The 15,140-nt window shown below is 42.0% G+C and overlaps 1 protein-coding gene across 4 annotated transcripts in view; it reads left to right on the top strand.

Moving 5' to 3' along the window:
- The first annotated feature begins 14 nt into the window (after positions 1-14).
- The window catches only part of LOC144265169 (terminal uridylyltransferase 7-like), a 51,057-nt gene continuing 35,931 nt past the window's right edge, over positions 15-15,140 (top strand). For 3 of the 4 annotated variants that reach the window (XR_013346187.1, XM_077817503.1, XM_077817504.1), the window contains exons 1-7: positions 15-89; positions 2,169-2,686; positions 10,274-10,452; positions 11,254-11,370; positions 12,474-12,651; positions 13,120-13,208; positions 13,691-13,742. Coding sequence is in view for 2 of the 4 variants with exons in the window: in XM_077817503.1 (XP_077673629.1) it covers positions 2,200-2,686; positions 10,274-10,452; positions 11,254-11,370; positions 12,474-12,651; positions 13,120-13,208; positions 13,691-13,742 (1,102 nt within the window). In the remaining 2 variants the exon portion in view is untranslated. Of the gene's footprint in view, positions 90-416; positions 644-2,168; positions 2,687-10,273; positions 10,453-11,253; positions 11,371-12,473; positions 12,652-13,119; positions 13,209-13,690; positions 13,743-15,140 lie in introns of those variants that run through there. The other variant, XR_013346188.1, reaches the window with a different exon arrangement.

Raw genomic sequence — 15,140 nt, 5'->3', positions numbered from 1 at the left:
GGCTGTCCGGACGGGTTTGTGCAGGGCTTCAGGCGCTTTCGCCTCGAGTCGGCACAATGAAGAGGGAGCAATAACCGGAAGGGCCGAGGGTGAGTGTCCTTCCCGGGGCCGCGGCGGCGGAGGCCTCCCCCGAGCCCTTCCCACGACCGTAGGGCTTCCGGGCGCGCGAGCCTGACACCTCGCCCCCCCCCCCCGCGGTGACTGGGGAGCTGCGTCCCCCGCCCCCCGAGTCCAATGTTCTTACTCCCCCCCTCCCCCCACCACCTGCCGCCCGGCCTGTCTCGCTGCGCCGCGGCTCCTGGGAGTCTCCGGGGAACCCCGTGCCGGGGCAGACACAGGAGGAGGGGCCGGGCCCCTGAGTTCCTGAGCGCTGCGGGGACCGGGGCCGCGGGCCCCCCTCGCTGCCGGCCTGGTCTGGCGGCCTCGCGGGGTCGGCAGTTCGCAGCGCGAGTGTCTGGGACAGGGCCGCCCGGTGCGAGCGGGGCTGGCGTGTCCCCTGTCCTTGCTGGAGCCCGTGAGGTCCGGCGGGGGCGGAGAGGAAACCCAAAGGCTGGCGCACCCTGCCAGGAAGCAGCGGCGGTTTGACAGCTCAGCCTCGTGGGCAAATCCCGTCCTGTACTTTGACTCTGAGCTTCCTCCCTGCGTGCGTGGTGCATTTCATAACCTTCCCTTGTTGTTGAGTGTGTAGTTGGGTTTTTCCGGGACAATTATAAACCGTGTTGTTCGATCACTATTATATAGCTGCATAGCTGATTCTTTGTTAACTTTCCCCACCCACCATAGATTATCTTGAAGGGCGTAAAACTCTCCCCTTATCCAGTAGCAATTGTGGAGCTCCACAACACTGTGTAATTATGGATTTAGTACCAGTACACCCATCTAGGCATTGGCCTACTTTATTATGCCTTCCTTTTAAGTGCAATGTCTGTGTGGTTTCAAGCACTTCATTTGAAAATAACCTAGTCTTATTTATAGAAAGTTTCATAAAATATATGAGAGAGAGAGAGAGAGAGAATTAAAAACTTAGGGTCAGATGTACAGATGTCTTTAGGTTCCTAAAGATGCCGGTGTAGGGCCTAGCAGGCTTTATGAAAGCACTTCAGCAGGTTAGTCATGTAAGTCCCAATTTGTTAATCTCTAAGGTGCCACAAGTACTCCTTTTCTTTTTGCCAATTGGGAAGCTAACTCACTCAGGGTACATCTTCACTGTGATAAAAGACCCACAGCATGGCCACAGCTGCTCATGCAGCTCAGCCTGCAAGGCTATAAAATTGCGGTGCACAGGCCGGCGGGGAGGGTCGTCTCAGAGCTCAGGTTGCAGCCTGAACATGGAAACTGCAATTTTTAGCCCTGCAGCTCAAACCCTGCAAGCCTGAGTCAGCTGACCTAGGCTCTGTGACTTAGTGCCGCAGGTTTTTTATTGAAGTGTAGACATGACCTTAGGTGCCTCATTGGATTTTTCAAAAGTGCCTGTCTTGAATTTTAGATGTCTCTATACCTTTGTACGTCTGGCCTTTTCTTCCTCTTCGTGTGTCCTGGTATAGCTAAACCTAATATTTTTCAGATGGGTGATGTGTTTTGTTTACTCATGCCTGGGTTGAGCCCTTCAAAATGTTGTCTTAAATTTGAGTTCCAGCTTCCTGAAAAAATATATATATGATGGCAGGCACAGTTCAGTTTCAAATTAAATTAGTAGTATTGCTTTGATACAGAATAAAGAAATACAGTAAAAAGAAAATGTAAATGCTTGACATTTAGTTATATAGATCTTATTTGTGGATTTCTCACCAAAAGTAGGGGGGGGCGGGCGGGAAAGGTGGATAGGTCAAAACAAAGGAGTTTTGATTGCAAATTGAAAAAACCATTGTTTCAAAATGAATGTTGAAATAAAATGTTTCATCATGTCAAAAAAAATTATTTTTGGTTAAAACTATTTTCCATATCGGCAAATAGCTTTGGTGCCCTGATAAATTCATGTTTTGGCCAATTTGTAATTTACTGCGGGAAAGAAATTGCCCAGCTTTAGTCTTGATAAGATACGCAATGTGTACTGAGGAAAACCATGAGTTACTCATTTCCTAAACCTGTTATGTTTTTATTCCTCTTGAATCTGTTGTTAAACAGTTGATTATTTGAAACTACCTCCTTTTTTTTTCTTCCCCCTCCAGGTGCAAAGTATTCTGTTGAACAGCAATTACAATGGGAGATGCTGCAAAACCTTGCTTTGCCAAAAGAAAAAAGGAGTGGGGAGTTTTAGATGAGGAGGAATTGAAGAGGAGCCCTTTACAACAGGACTGCCACGCCATGGATGATTACGGACCTGGCAAAAAAATAGATATAGGCTTTCCGAAGAAAAAGGGAACACAAGCTCACTGTGGAAACAGTCCCAGAAAAGGACCACATTGTATTCTGAATAGCTCAAATTCCTTTAAAAACATGGGTCACAACCAAGGGGTAAGGATAAATGATACCCAAAAAGACCAAATTAAGAAATGGATATCGAATGACCATCGTGGCAATTCAGACAGCTGGAGAGAGTACAAATCTACAGTTCGGATTCCTGTGCTTAACAGGACAAGAAAAGACTCTTTTCATGAGGTTGAAAGTGCAGGAAGCAGAAATGTAAGAAGACTGCCTCAGAAAGACTTAAATGAAGAAATGTCAGACACACAGAAAGGAAACTCTGGTAATGAGCACATTTTTTACATAGTTTTTAAAGTAAAATCGATTACTGTGTATATGTCCGGAAAGTACAAGTTTAAGGTTCACTGTTAATGCAAAAAATTAAATAAAACCATTTCTGTTCCGTAACACTTCTATCTTGCAAAGTATCCTCTGTACTCAATGGCAGCATTTTAAGCAGTATTGTAACAGTATGTGATACAAAGATTGTTTTTATAAACTGGTCGTACTATGAAACCATCTTGTTGGTTTGGTAGGTTAATCGCTTTATAAACGTTTGACAAGTATATAGCGACAAGTGTGATGTCCTAGTCTGCAACTTCAATATTTTTCATTTTTCCAAGATACAACTTGATATAAATCTCTCCAGTCTTTAAGCATTGTTGAAGAAATTGCACAAGTAATTGGCATTACTTGCTGCAAGACCACATGGTAAACTTACAACTTGTTCAGTAAGTTAGCTAAAAAAAGTTAAAAGGAAATGGGAATAAGACAACGTGGAAAATAGCTAACTTAATATGTTATCTTCTCATGCAGATAACTTCTATACGTGTTTCAATCTGTAACTTTAAAATAAAACTGTAAAAGTCTTACAGTATTGTGTAAAATAGGAGGTTGTCATGGGGGGGAGGGGGGGCTTATTCTGATTTGAATAGGAACTTTTCCTCTGTAAGGAGAGAAGAATAAGATCCACACTATAGAGACATATTCACCAGTCTTGGCATAAAGTGTTATCTTGTTAGCGTAGTGACCTTCAAGTAGAGAAGCACTAAATTGGATGGTGAGACACTGTAAACCACATGCTTAGAAAGGTTTTAGTTGTTTAAAAAGAACAATGAATGAGTGACTTGTCTCTATTCTTCCCCTGCTGCCCTGCCCTGCCCGGCCCCAAAAAGGGTGAGGAGTGTGTGTGTTTTTTTTCTTGTGCTAAACCTTGTAAAGTTTAACTATGCTGAGGGCTGCTATCTAGACGTTGTCTTTTGTTAAACTTTCTTGATGTAAAGCTTTGCAGTGCTGTTGCCGCAGTGCTAGTGAGTGAGAACTAGAATAGCTTGATAAAAAGGGAATTAAGAAAAAAGGAAAAAAAGGGAAGTAAGAGAGAAATGGAACAGTAATGGAAGAACTAAAGATCTGAAAATATGGAGGAAAATGAGACGTGAAGAAGAAATGAAGGCCATTTGACATTTATCAGGATGATCCAGAACATTGCTACGGAAAAGGTTAAAAGAGAATTCTTTGAGTTGTTGAGGTCGTGTGTGGGAGGAAGAAGGGGTGGTATTTTTGTTTTTTCATTTAAATTGGATATTTGTCTTATGTCCTGTTACCGCAACGGTCTTCCAAATATGTCAAGAAAATCATACTTGTATAAAACAAATATACTTCTGTATAAAACAAATGCATCAAACTGGGGGTCGTGACCCCTCAGGGAGTCGCAAGGTGGCTACAAGGGGGTCGCGAGCTGTCAGCTCAGTGGGGCTGACGTCCCTGATCCCCATTAAATTAATGCCCCCATTTTAAATTTATGGGGCGGGGGGTTGTCACAGACAGAGGCTTGCTGTGTGAAAGGGGTAGGATGTCCAGACAGCAAATGTGACAAATCGGAATGGGGGGGGAGGTAATAGGAGCCTATATAAGAAAAAGACCCAAAAATCGGGACATCTGGTCACCCTAGAAAGGGGTCACCAAAAAAAAAAAGTGTTTGAGAACCACTGGCATAAATGATCTGTAACAAATTGTTTCCTGTATGAAAGCTTTAAATATGGTACTTTGCAGTTAGATAACTTGAATACTAGTTGACAACAGTGCACCCTGAGGTAGACTTGGCTTTGACTCTGAGTCCTTGTGGCACGCTTTAGCTGTGTCTACACTTATAACGTGGCAGTGGCACAGCGATAGCACTTCAGTGTAGACACTCGCTACAGCGATGGGAGGGGTTCTGACAGCTCTGTTGTTAATTCACCTCCCTGAGAGGCGGTAGCTAGGTGAACAGAAGAATTCTTCCGTTGACCTACCGCTGTCTACTCCGGGGGTTAGCTCAGCATAGCCACGTCTCCCAGGGGTAGGAATTTTTCACACTCCTGAGAGACGTAGCTACGCCGATCTAAGTTTTCGGCGTAGACCAGCTCTTGGTTGTCCTCCATAAGTTTTTATGACGTCTCCCCATCCCTTCAGATCCTTCACTCAGTCAACTGCCATGGAACCTCTGGCTCCCCATGTTCCGTCTGGTAGCTTCTCAAGCACTGCCTGTCTTTTACTAGAGCGGCTTTTGTTTGCCTCATGGCGGCTGATTGAACTGAAGTGATGGCAACCTGTAATGAATAAGTGAACCAGGTTTCAAGATTGAAGCTTAACCTAGGGCGCTAATGGTATGCCTGTACTGCCAAAGAAATCCTGCAGCAGGTAGTCTCAGAGCCCAGGTCAATTGACCCGAGCTGTTGCTACGGGGCTAAAAATAGCAGTGTAGATGTTCCCATTCAGTCCGGAGCCAGGGCTCCGAAACCCGGCAAGGCGGTGGATCCCAGAACCCGGGTTCCAGGCCAAGCGAGAATGCCTACACTTCTCTTTTTAGCCCCATGGTTTGAGCCTCAGTCAGTTGATTTGGGCTTTGAGACTCACTGTTTTGTGTTTTGGTTTTTTTGCAGTGTAGATGTACACTGAGCCTTTTGGTGGCCTCTTATGGAAATTCATAGCTTATATTTGTGTCTCCTCCTGTACTTGACTGATACTGAATGAGTATCTCAAATTTAAACATACTAGATAAGTGGGGCCATGCAGATCAACTGACCGTATTAAAGAGTTTCTATGCATTAAGCAGTCATTTCAGAACACCTGGTAAGAGGATAGACTATTCAGATTGTGAGAGATTTGGTGGTGTAAGCTTTCTTGTTTCGTTTTTAAGAACTAAAAGAAAGATCATCCAGTGAGGACCTGGGATGAGTTGCTTTTTATACTCTGTATAAATACTTAGTCTCAACCAATATTGGAGTTACCAAGTAATGATAGGAGTTTTTACTTACTTGGCATGTTGTTGTTTTATAAGCAGCTATTTCAGTGCTCACAGAAATGAGTTTTAACTTATGATGAGGAGCAGAATTCCATGCATTGTCACTTATTTGATATCCAAATTGTGTTAATCAGAGCATTTATATTGATCATGGGGAGGCAGAGTTCTGTAAGAGCATAACGACAGGACTATTGCAGAGCTCCAATGTTTTACTGCCATTAGCTAGAGAGTCAGTATGAGAGATTTCAGAGTAACAGCCGTGTTAGTCTGTATTCACAAAAAGAAAAGGAGTACTTGTGGCACCAATTTATTTGACCACAAAACCAACCAACTAACCAACCAACTAACCAATTTATATGAGCATAAGCTTTCGTGAGCTACAGCTCACTTGTGACACCAAGTAAGTCAAGGTGGGGAAAAGCCAGTCAGACTTCCTTCTCTACCTTTTTGCTACTTTTGGACTTCTAGCAGAGTACTATCCCTAGACGCTGTTTGCTCATTCTCTCTTTACTATCAGCTTCTGGCTGGTAGGTCCCAGATAAATTTGAAGGACACCTCACTAACCTGCTGCTGGTAGGGAGAAAACACACTCTCTGCCCAGCCTTGCTGCAGCTATGTGGAGATGGGGTTTCTGCTCCTCTAGCCGTACTGCAGCCTCTTGTCTGCTGCAGGAATGGTGGGTTGTGCGGGTCTGCTTTTGGGTGTTGAGTTCTACTTGCAGCCTCTGGTCATAGCTTTCTCTAAATGGCAGCTGAGTGAAATTTACATTAGTCTTGTCAGTTACGCGCTGCCTGGTGGCATGAAAGCTACATGCATGGTGGAAAAGGTGGACTCCCAAAAGGATTAGAAATTTAAGAATTTATGTTTTGAAAGTTGAGCAGAAACTGATGGTTTAGACCTCCTGCTTGCCAGGAATATTTCCTACTTGCTATTGGCATGTGGGTGGTTAGATTTTTTTCCCAAGTTTTGACTTCTTTATTGAGAGGCTTCTAAACAAATCTCGCATTGCTGAATTCTTAGAGTACCTGGAAGTATTGTTAATTTTCAAACTGTGATTCACATGCTTTTCAGCAGTGTGTAAAAGTCTTCTGGCCTCTCTCCCATCACTTTCTGCAGGATTTTAAGTTTTTAAAAATTTTTTTCGTTCCTGATGTAAGGAGATGCAGTATTTCCTTCCGGAGTGTGCAGGTAGAGGGCTCTGTTCCTGGTAGCTTTGCCAAGGGATAGAAGAGTGACCCTAACAGGGCTGTGATCAGTTTCACGGCTGCCTGTCAGAACCCAGAGAGCTAGAGTTTGAAAACTCCCTTGATTAGAATGAATAGATATTTTGACCAGGTGAGTGGATTGCATGGAGCTAGAGAGCTGCTGGCTTGTTTTCTTGAGAGGGAAGAGAAGAAAGTTGGCCACTAAGCTGCTGTTGAATTCACAGGCTCTGAAGCCTAAGGAGCGGGGTGGGTTTCAGAGCCCAAGCTCCAGCCTGAGCCACAACTTGAAAGTGCTGTCTTCACAGGTAGTTTTTAGAACACTCATATGAGTCCCGCTAGGCCAAGATTGTCAACGTGGGCTGGGCGGTTTGCTTCTGCTCTATCCAAAATGCTGTGGAGACATCTCCTTAGCCATTGGGCTAAGTTGTCAAGCCATTCTATGAGCAGCAGTGAAATGAGTGGTTTTTATAGTGCTGTGAGAGGAAAGCTGTGAACAGCAGATGAAGGCACTGGAGTTATTTGGTGAAGAGGAATATCTTTTTTTTTTTTTTTTTTTTTTTTTAAGTTGAGAGATGAGTAAAGTACCAGAGACTTGTCTTTCCCAGCTATTGCAACAGATTGAAGGAAGGATGAAGTTCCTGGGGAGAGAGAGAATTGCGGAGGACAAAGACCAGCATTTTTTCATTTTTAGGAGTTAAAAAGCATCAGACAATTGCTAGACAGAAGCTGACATGGCATTCCTTTCATCACCTTGAAATTTCGTTTGCATAGTTTCAATTAAAAGCAGTTTGAGACACTATATATGCTGAATCTCCCTGTCAATTTTTGTGGTTTCACAATCAATTGTTTGGGTTTATTTTAATTTTTCCTCTTGCTGGGGATGGCTTCCACAAATGGGAAGCTAACTAGACAAAGTGCCATCAAATGCCCAAATAAACTGGAAAAAAAAAAATCCGAATTTTTTCACCGCTCGTAATTTTAGGGGATCCTTATAGCAATGTTAAAAAGAACAGGAGTACTTGTGGCACCTTAGAGACTAACAAATTTAGTTGAGCATAAGCTTTTGCAGGCTACAGCCCACTTCATCGGCTGTATAGAATGGAACATATAGTAAGAAGGGGGGTGTATGTGTGTGTATATATGTATATCCAGACATACAGAGAACATGAAACACTAACTCAGGAACTGTCCTTGCAACAAAACCCGATGTCAACTCTGTCCACGTATTTATTCTGGTGACGCCATCATAGGACTTAATCACATTAGCCACACCGTCAGGGGCTCCTTCACCTGCACATCTACCATCAAGTGCCAGCAATGCCCCTCTGCCATGTACATTGGCCAAACTGGACAGTCTCCACACACAAGAATAAATGGACACGCATCTGACATCAGGAATCATAACATTCAAAAACCGGTAGGAGAACACTTCAACCTCTCTTGTCACTCAGTAACAGACTTAAAGGTGGCAATTTTGCAACAGAAAAGCTTCAAAACCAGACTCCAATGAGAAACTGCTGAACTCGAATTAATATGCAAACTAGATACCATTAACTTGGGTTTGAATAAAGACTGGGAGTGGCTGGGTCGTTACGCATATTGAATCTATTTCCCCATGTTAAGTATCCTCGCACCTTCTTGTCAACTGTCTAAATGGGCCACGTTGATTATCACTACAAAAGTTTTTTTCTCCCGCTGATAATAGCGCATCTTAATTAATTAGCCTCCTACCGTTGGTGTGGCTACTTACACATACACACACACGCGGAGAACATGAAAAGGTGGATGTGTGTGTATGGAGATAGATGGATAGATAGCTATCTCTTCTTACTATATGTTCCATTCTATGCATCCGATGAAGAGGGCTGTAGCCTGTGAAAGCTTCTGCTCAACTAAATTTGTTAGTCTCTAAGGTGCTACTCCTGTTCTTTTTGCGGATACAGACTAACACGGCTGCTACTCTGAAAGTTATAGCAACGTTGTTTTTTTTTTTTTTTAAATGTACGATATGATAGTTGATAGTGCCTCTTGAAAGAGATGGGATTCAAGGGCAACCTTCCTAAATATCTGAGTATGAATTCGCTTTCTGCTTGTTGGAGTTGGCTTCTAAAAATCGGTAGAGGAAAAAATCTGATCCCGGTGGAAGGATTTCAGAGTAAGAAAGAATTTTCAAAAGCACTTGGAAGAGCCCATTGTTCCGGCAACTTTATATAGGTACCTAAACTAGAGGTGATCTGTAATCCTGGCTCTTATTTGAAACTCTGGCCAGTATTTACTCATTCCTGCTGGAGCCAAAGATCACTTGTTTTTTTTATTTGTACGCTTTGAACCCGTAACTACTGTTGCAAAAATGCTGATAAAGCTGCTCACAAAGCATAGGCAGTATATTTACACCCAGACTTCTGCCACAAGCTTAGCTGTAAACACAACAAATGTATCATACTGTTTATTTTGCAAGACTTAGTTGTATTAAGATAAGTACATCCATTTTTACACAAGTGGATTACTTTACTGAGGTGAAAAAGAGGCTTTGCTTCCCTCTTCTGAGTAGCTAAAAAGGATCACTGTCTTGTGTCTTTGCTATTTTAATTGTCTCGAGCCAATGTGGTACAGTTGAAGAGTGGGTGACACCACAAGAGCAAGAAGCTTTCATTTCTGGGTATAAAACAAATAGTGTTACCATAGTATCTTGACATGAGGGCTATACTTTACGTGAGAGTAAGGAACGGGAGTTTCGGGGGGAAATGTGCACTGTCTTATATACATGATTAAAAAAATCTCCATGTCAGCTATATTCCTGTAGCTGCCTGATCTGACACTGTTTACTGTTTACTGCCTGGGTATAATTTAGGTTTAGGGGGTGCTAACCTTCATGTCGTGTTTCTAGGGACTCCGGAATATTGAAGTTTCAAAATTCCTAGATTAAAGTATTCCGGTTCAGAAGTGGGGAATCATCCAGTGTCAGTAATTCTGTAGGGATAGTAAGTCACCCCATCCTAATCCCTTCGAACTTGTGAGTCTTAAACTGACCATAGAACCTGTTGCCATTAGCGTTAACCGGTGTTGATCAAACAAGAATTTCTAAATAGCCCGGTTCCTGACTTTTTGTGGGTCAACCTGTTTGTTGATACTTCAGAGGTCATTTTCCAGTAGTCGGTAAGAGTCAAAACAAACATACCTTAGGAGACAGTATGAATGTGCACCACCGGGGAGTGGGAGGTATTGCAATTGTCAGAAAAGATGACTTGCATGTGTCAGAAAAGGAAATGGTGTGACAAGTAGAGAATCTTGTCTGCTTTATTTAATGCATTGGGTTCACTCTCCATTCTGTTGTGTGCTCTGAAATGATGTTACAGTATATTTGTTCTGATAACTCTTTAAGAAATGAAGAAACATAGGAAACCAAGGAGATCAAGAAGGACAGGAAAAGAGGAGTATGATCAAGATGACGATGTGGAAAGCCCGGTTATAGATGAGTCGATGCTGTCAGTGAAGGAACTACTAGGGTTGCAGCAGGCTGAAGAGCGATTAAAGAGAGACTGCATTTACAGACTAAAGAAGGTGACAACACTCTCTTTTTGTATATACAGTATTTGGATATTTTATCACATACAGGTTTTAATTTATGAATTAAAGATCAAAGGTTTGCACTCTTCCTGAAGAATTCCACTTTGTGCAGCTAAAGGCTCTGTTGTTAGTGATCCAATCCATAAAATTTTAACAAAATGGGTGTTCAGTGGCTGGAAATGAATAAAAAGAAGACTAGTGTACCTTTGCTTTTGACTACGTTCAGTATTCGAATTTCCAAGTGTCCCTCTATGTAATATTCAAATTGCTCGGCTCTAAGATTGGGGTTAGGTAGGGTTACCACTCGTTCGTGTTTTACCCGGACAGTCGTTTTTTGGCGTCTGTGTCCGGGTGCCGTTTAGGGTTGCCAGGTGCCCGGTTTTCGACCAGGAAGTCTGGTCGAAAAGGGGACCTGGCAACCCTAAATGGCACCCAGACCTAAAGTTTGGTTACCACGGGGCAGGGGGAGGCGCGAGGTCACGCTAGCCTCTGCTCAGCTGGGGCCACCTACTACCTGCAGGCAGGTAGGCTCCTTGAGATGATCCAGCAAGATGCTGAAAGGGCCTTGGGGAGAAGAGGCAGAGAAGGGGGTGAGCCCTGGGAAAAAGGCAGAGCAGGTGCGGGGCCTCGAGTGTCCGGTTACCAGCAATTATAAAGGTGACAACCTTCGGGTTGCCAGGAAAGTTGGAGGGTGTATTTTTGGACTTCCTAGGACAATTTAACTGACCGTGGCAGATGTATGAAATGAAGGTAACATCTTTCTGTATCTTAGTCAATAAACTCTCTCAATTTTAGCGTCCTCGAAACTACCCCACAGCCAAGTATACCTGCAAATTATGTGATGCTTTGATTGAGTCAGTGACATTTGCTCATAAGCACATTAAAGAGAAGAAGCACAAGAAAAACATAAAGGTGAGTTAATGACACTTTTAGAAATCCATGCTTTATATTTGTTTCAGTATTGTTATCCTGCTAATGATGATGCAATTATATTAGCCCTGAAGTCTTGCCTTGTTCTTACCATGCTTAATATTCTGCTAGTGTTATACAGAGTGCTTCTCTATATAATGTCTACCAATGTCCATAGACATTGTTAAAAGCAACAAATACGTAGTTTGAGACTTTTTTCCAGCATAGAGTGAACTCGGGACTGCCTCTAGGATATTACTGATATCTCCTAATAACCATCATTAAAGGGAGCTTTCATTCAATGTATAATTCAGTATTATTGTGCAGGTCATAAGTTTTTTTTAAAGTGTTTTTTTTGTGTGTGTGTAATAAAAAGCTGTCACAACTTAACCTCATTTGTTGTTCATGAGTTGTGTAATGGTATCATTAACTGTATCTGCTCTCTTCTTAATATGTCATTTAGTAGCGTTCTGACAGCTATAATATACTTGATTTAGAATGAGTTGGTAAGAATGAATTTAAAATTTGTAATTGCCATTTTGACAATAGCCTAGATAAAATGAAAGGGTTGTTGAATACTCCAGTATGAGAGAATATATATCAATAATTAAAATAACAGCTTTATATTTATATATATTGAAAACTATTGCCAGCATAACTGCAGTTTGACATTTTATTATTACTGAAAGAAACTTCTGCTGCGCCTGCCCTCCTTCCCCACCTTTGCCCCAGAAGACCAAAGGAATTGAAAGGCACGTACAGGGTTTCCCTTTTGTCTTCAACTTCATTATCCTCTACCACTCCTTATAAGGAGAAAGGGATGTTTGCCTATGCCTTTTATATAGGTGTATGGATTTTTGTAAATTACCGAAGCCTCTAACGTGACGTCTCAAACTCTTTATCTAGATAGAATCATTGTATATCATCTTTCTCTAGACCTTAATTGTGTCCTAACGCATCAACTGTTTGAAACTGCTTACTAGCTCCGTAATATAGATGGGCACACAGAAATGTTTATGGCGGTAGGTTGTGTGTACCTACCCCTACCTCATGAAAGCAACTGAAGAGAGTCATTTAAATATGTTAAAATATGGTTGTCCTTGAAGGAAAAGCAAGAAGAACAACTGCTGACTACCCTGCCTCCACCAACACCTTCCCAGATACAAGCTATTGGTGTTGCCATTGAAAACGTAGTGCAAGAGTTTGGCTTAAATAATGAGGATTTGGAACAAAGACTCAAAATTAAAACAGCGATGGAAGATTTATTGCACCCAAAATTGCCAGGTATAACTCTGCCATTTGGTTTGATGGTCAAATATACTAAAAAGAAAAAGCATTTTTCTCCGCAAGAGTAATCTTAATCTCTGATTTTGACAAGTTCTACCAATAATATAATTTGATTTTTGTCAGTATGTTCTGCTTGGTGGCGTAGTGGCAATATTTTGGCCTGAAGGTTGCTCTAAATTACATCAACTGCCACTGACCCAGTGGCTGGGAATCTGCCGGGTTTAGAGGAGGCCCAAGCCATGCCCTATTGGGCGTGGCCTCAATCCCTTTTGCCAGCAGCAGGGATAAGGTGTAGGAACTGTTGTGCTACTGAAAGATTCTTCAGAATTGGGGTGATCCTCTGATGGCTGTCTACACCAGTTCTAGGACTAGAATCTGCTGGCAAGGCATTGCAAAGTGGCTGCACTCCAACCCAGGATTTGGATTAAGATGTTGAGTTTATACAAAAAATTGCTTTCTTTGCAGGTTGCTCGCTAAGGCTGTACGGCTCCTCCTGTAGCAGATTTGGTTTCAGAACATCTGACATAAACGTTGATGTCCAGTTTCCAGCCAATGTAAGTAAGCAGGTTATTATTAGTGTTGTAAAATTGGCTGAATTGCCTTGTATAGTAACATTTAAGCAAGTAATAACAGAGGTGCCAAGTGGTAATGGGATTTTTATTTACCAAAATGTATCGATCCAAGGGGAGCTATTGTTAACTGCGTCTGAACTAAAATCATCTTAATCTGTTGTTAAAGTAGTGGTATTACTCTGTGCTAATAGCATCTTCAATCCAATGAACTCAAAGCACTTCACAAACACAAATGAGTTAAACCTCACCTCCCAGCAACCCTGTGAGGCAGAGCAGGAGATTTATACCCATTTTACAGATGGGGAAACTGGGCCTTAGATATTGTGACTTGCCTTAGGTGTCACAGTGATCCTCCTCTGTCTTTTCAATATGGAAGTATTAAAATTCCATCATTAAAAAACACATTTTTCAAATGTTTCAATAGCTTAAATAATAATCTTCTATGATTTGACTCCATTTCACAGATGGCTCAACCAGATGTTCTCTTACTTGTACAAGAAAGTCTGAAGAATAGTGGTAAGAAATACTTGTTCACTGGTTTCAGTTTCATTTCAAAAGCACCCCTGGCCATTCTCACAATACTCCTTCACTGAATGGAAACCTTTTTTAAATAGATGCATCAGCTCAAATGCTTACTTGATTTTTACAGAATAATGTAAGTCTGTCTCCATATGTAGTTTCATTCTTCTTCTACACTAGTAAATTGACAGGTACAAGAGTAAAGGTATTAAGCTTACATAATTGGAGGAGGGAGCATTTTGTACATTGAATTCCAAAATCCCTTCACAGCTAGGGAAAAGAGTTGGAGTTTTTATGTTGCTATGTTTACTTGGTCAGTGACCTTGCTGAGACTTAAGCATGTGAAGTAAATGAGACTACACAGTGCATGAAGTTAAGCAGGGGCCTCAGTCTTTGCAGGAGTGGTGCCTTGGATAGAATTATGTGGTGGTAGCCTAAAACCACAACACTCTAAGGTGTAACATTCTGTAATGATCCCCTAGCTCTTTCTGTGAGCACTGCTGATGGGATCACAGAAACAAAGGTTGATAGTAATATTCCCCTGCTAGCCCATACTGTAGTGCAAATCTCCCTAGAGTAAGGTGTGCTCCTTTACATACCTTAGAGTCACTCATCAACAGAAGTTGGTCCAATAAAAGATATTACCTCACCTACCTTGTCTCTCAAATATCCTGGGACTGACACGGCTACAACAACGCTACAGAACTAATGCCGTCAGACAAGCTGTTTAGTGTAGGCTTGTCATGTGTATTCCAACAAATGACTTACCCTGAATCGATAATGGTAGATACTAAATGCATCACTTGTATAAGGCCTAAAGAATTTAGCTGCTTTAGTATTTCGTTCAAATACTAGCTACAGTATGTCCTTTAGTGGTAGAAATTCTAACTGTGTGTTCTCATTCACATCAGGAATGGGGATGCCCCTCTTTTCCACAGGCTAGCTTGTGAGGATGATTTACCTAGTGACATAAGTGTGCATGGTGCTTCTTACTTGAAATAGGACTGACTAGTGTTTGTCCCAAAGTACTTAAGGCCCTATTTTCAGATCTTAGCCTCCTTTCATGTATATACAACTTTGTGCACGCATCTGCACATACGTTTTTGGTGTGCTGATGTTTCGTACACAAGATAGAATGTGTATATGGAAACTCATCACCTGCATGTTGAGGTACTAAAAAAATGCCACTCAGTCCTAATTTATGCACATCAGTGAAGACTGGGTTGAAGCCAGCTGAAAACGGGGTCTTTACAATCTAAGTAGAACATACACAAAGGAAAAAGAGAGGGAGGGTGGCTCCTTTTCTGTTTTACCGTGTGTGTGTGTGTGTGAGGTTTTACTCTTCTTTCCGCTCTCTCCCTTGTAGAATTTTCTTTAACACAACTGCTAAGTCGC

Source organism: Eretmochelys imbricata, chromosome 5 (genome assembly GCF_965152235.1).
Source record: "Eretmochelys imbricata isolate rEreImb1 chromosome 5, rEreImb1.hap1, whole genome shotgun sequence".
In the NCBI taxonomy this organism is placed as follows: Eukaryota; Metazoa; Chordata; order Testudines; family Cheloniidae; genus Eretmochelys; species Eretmochelys imbricata.
The sequence above is the reverse complement of the archived record's forward strand: the minus strand, read 5'-3'. Positions and strand labels throughout refer to the sequence as shown.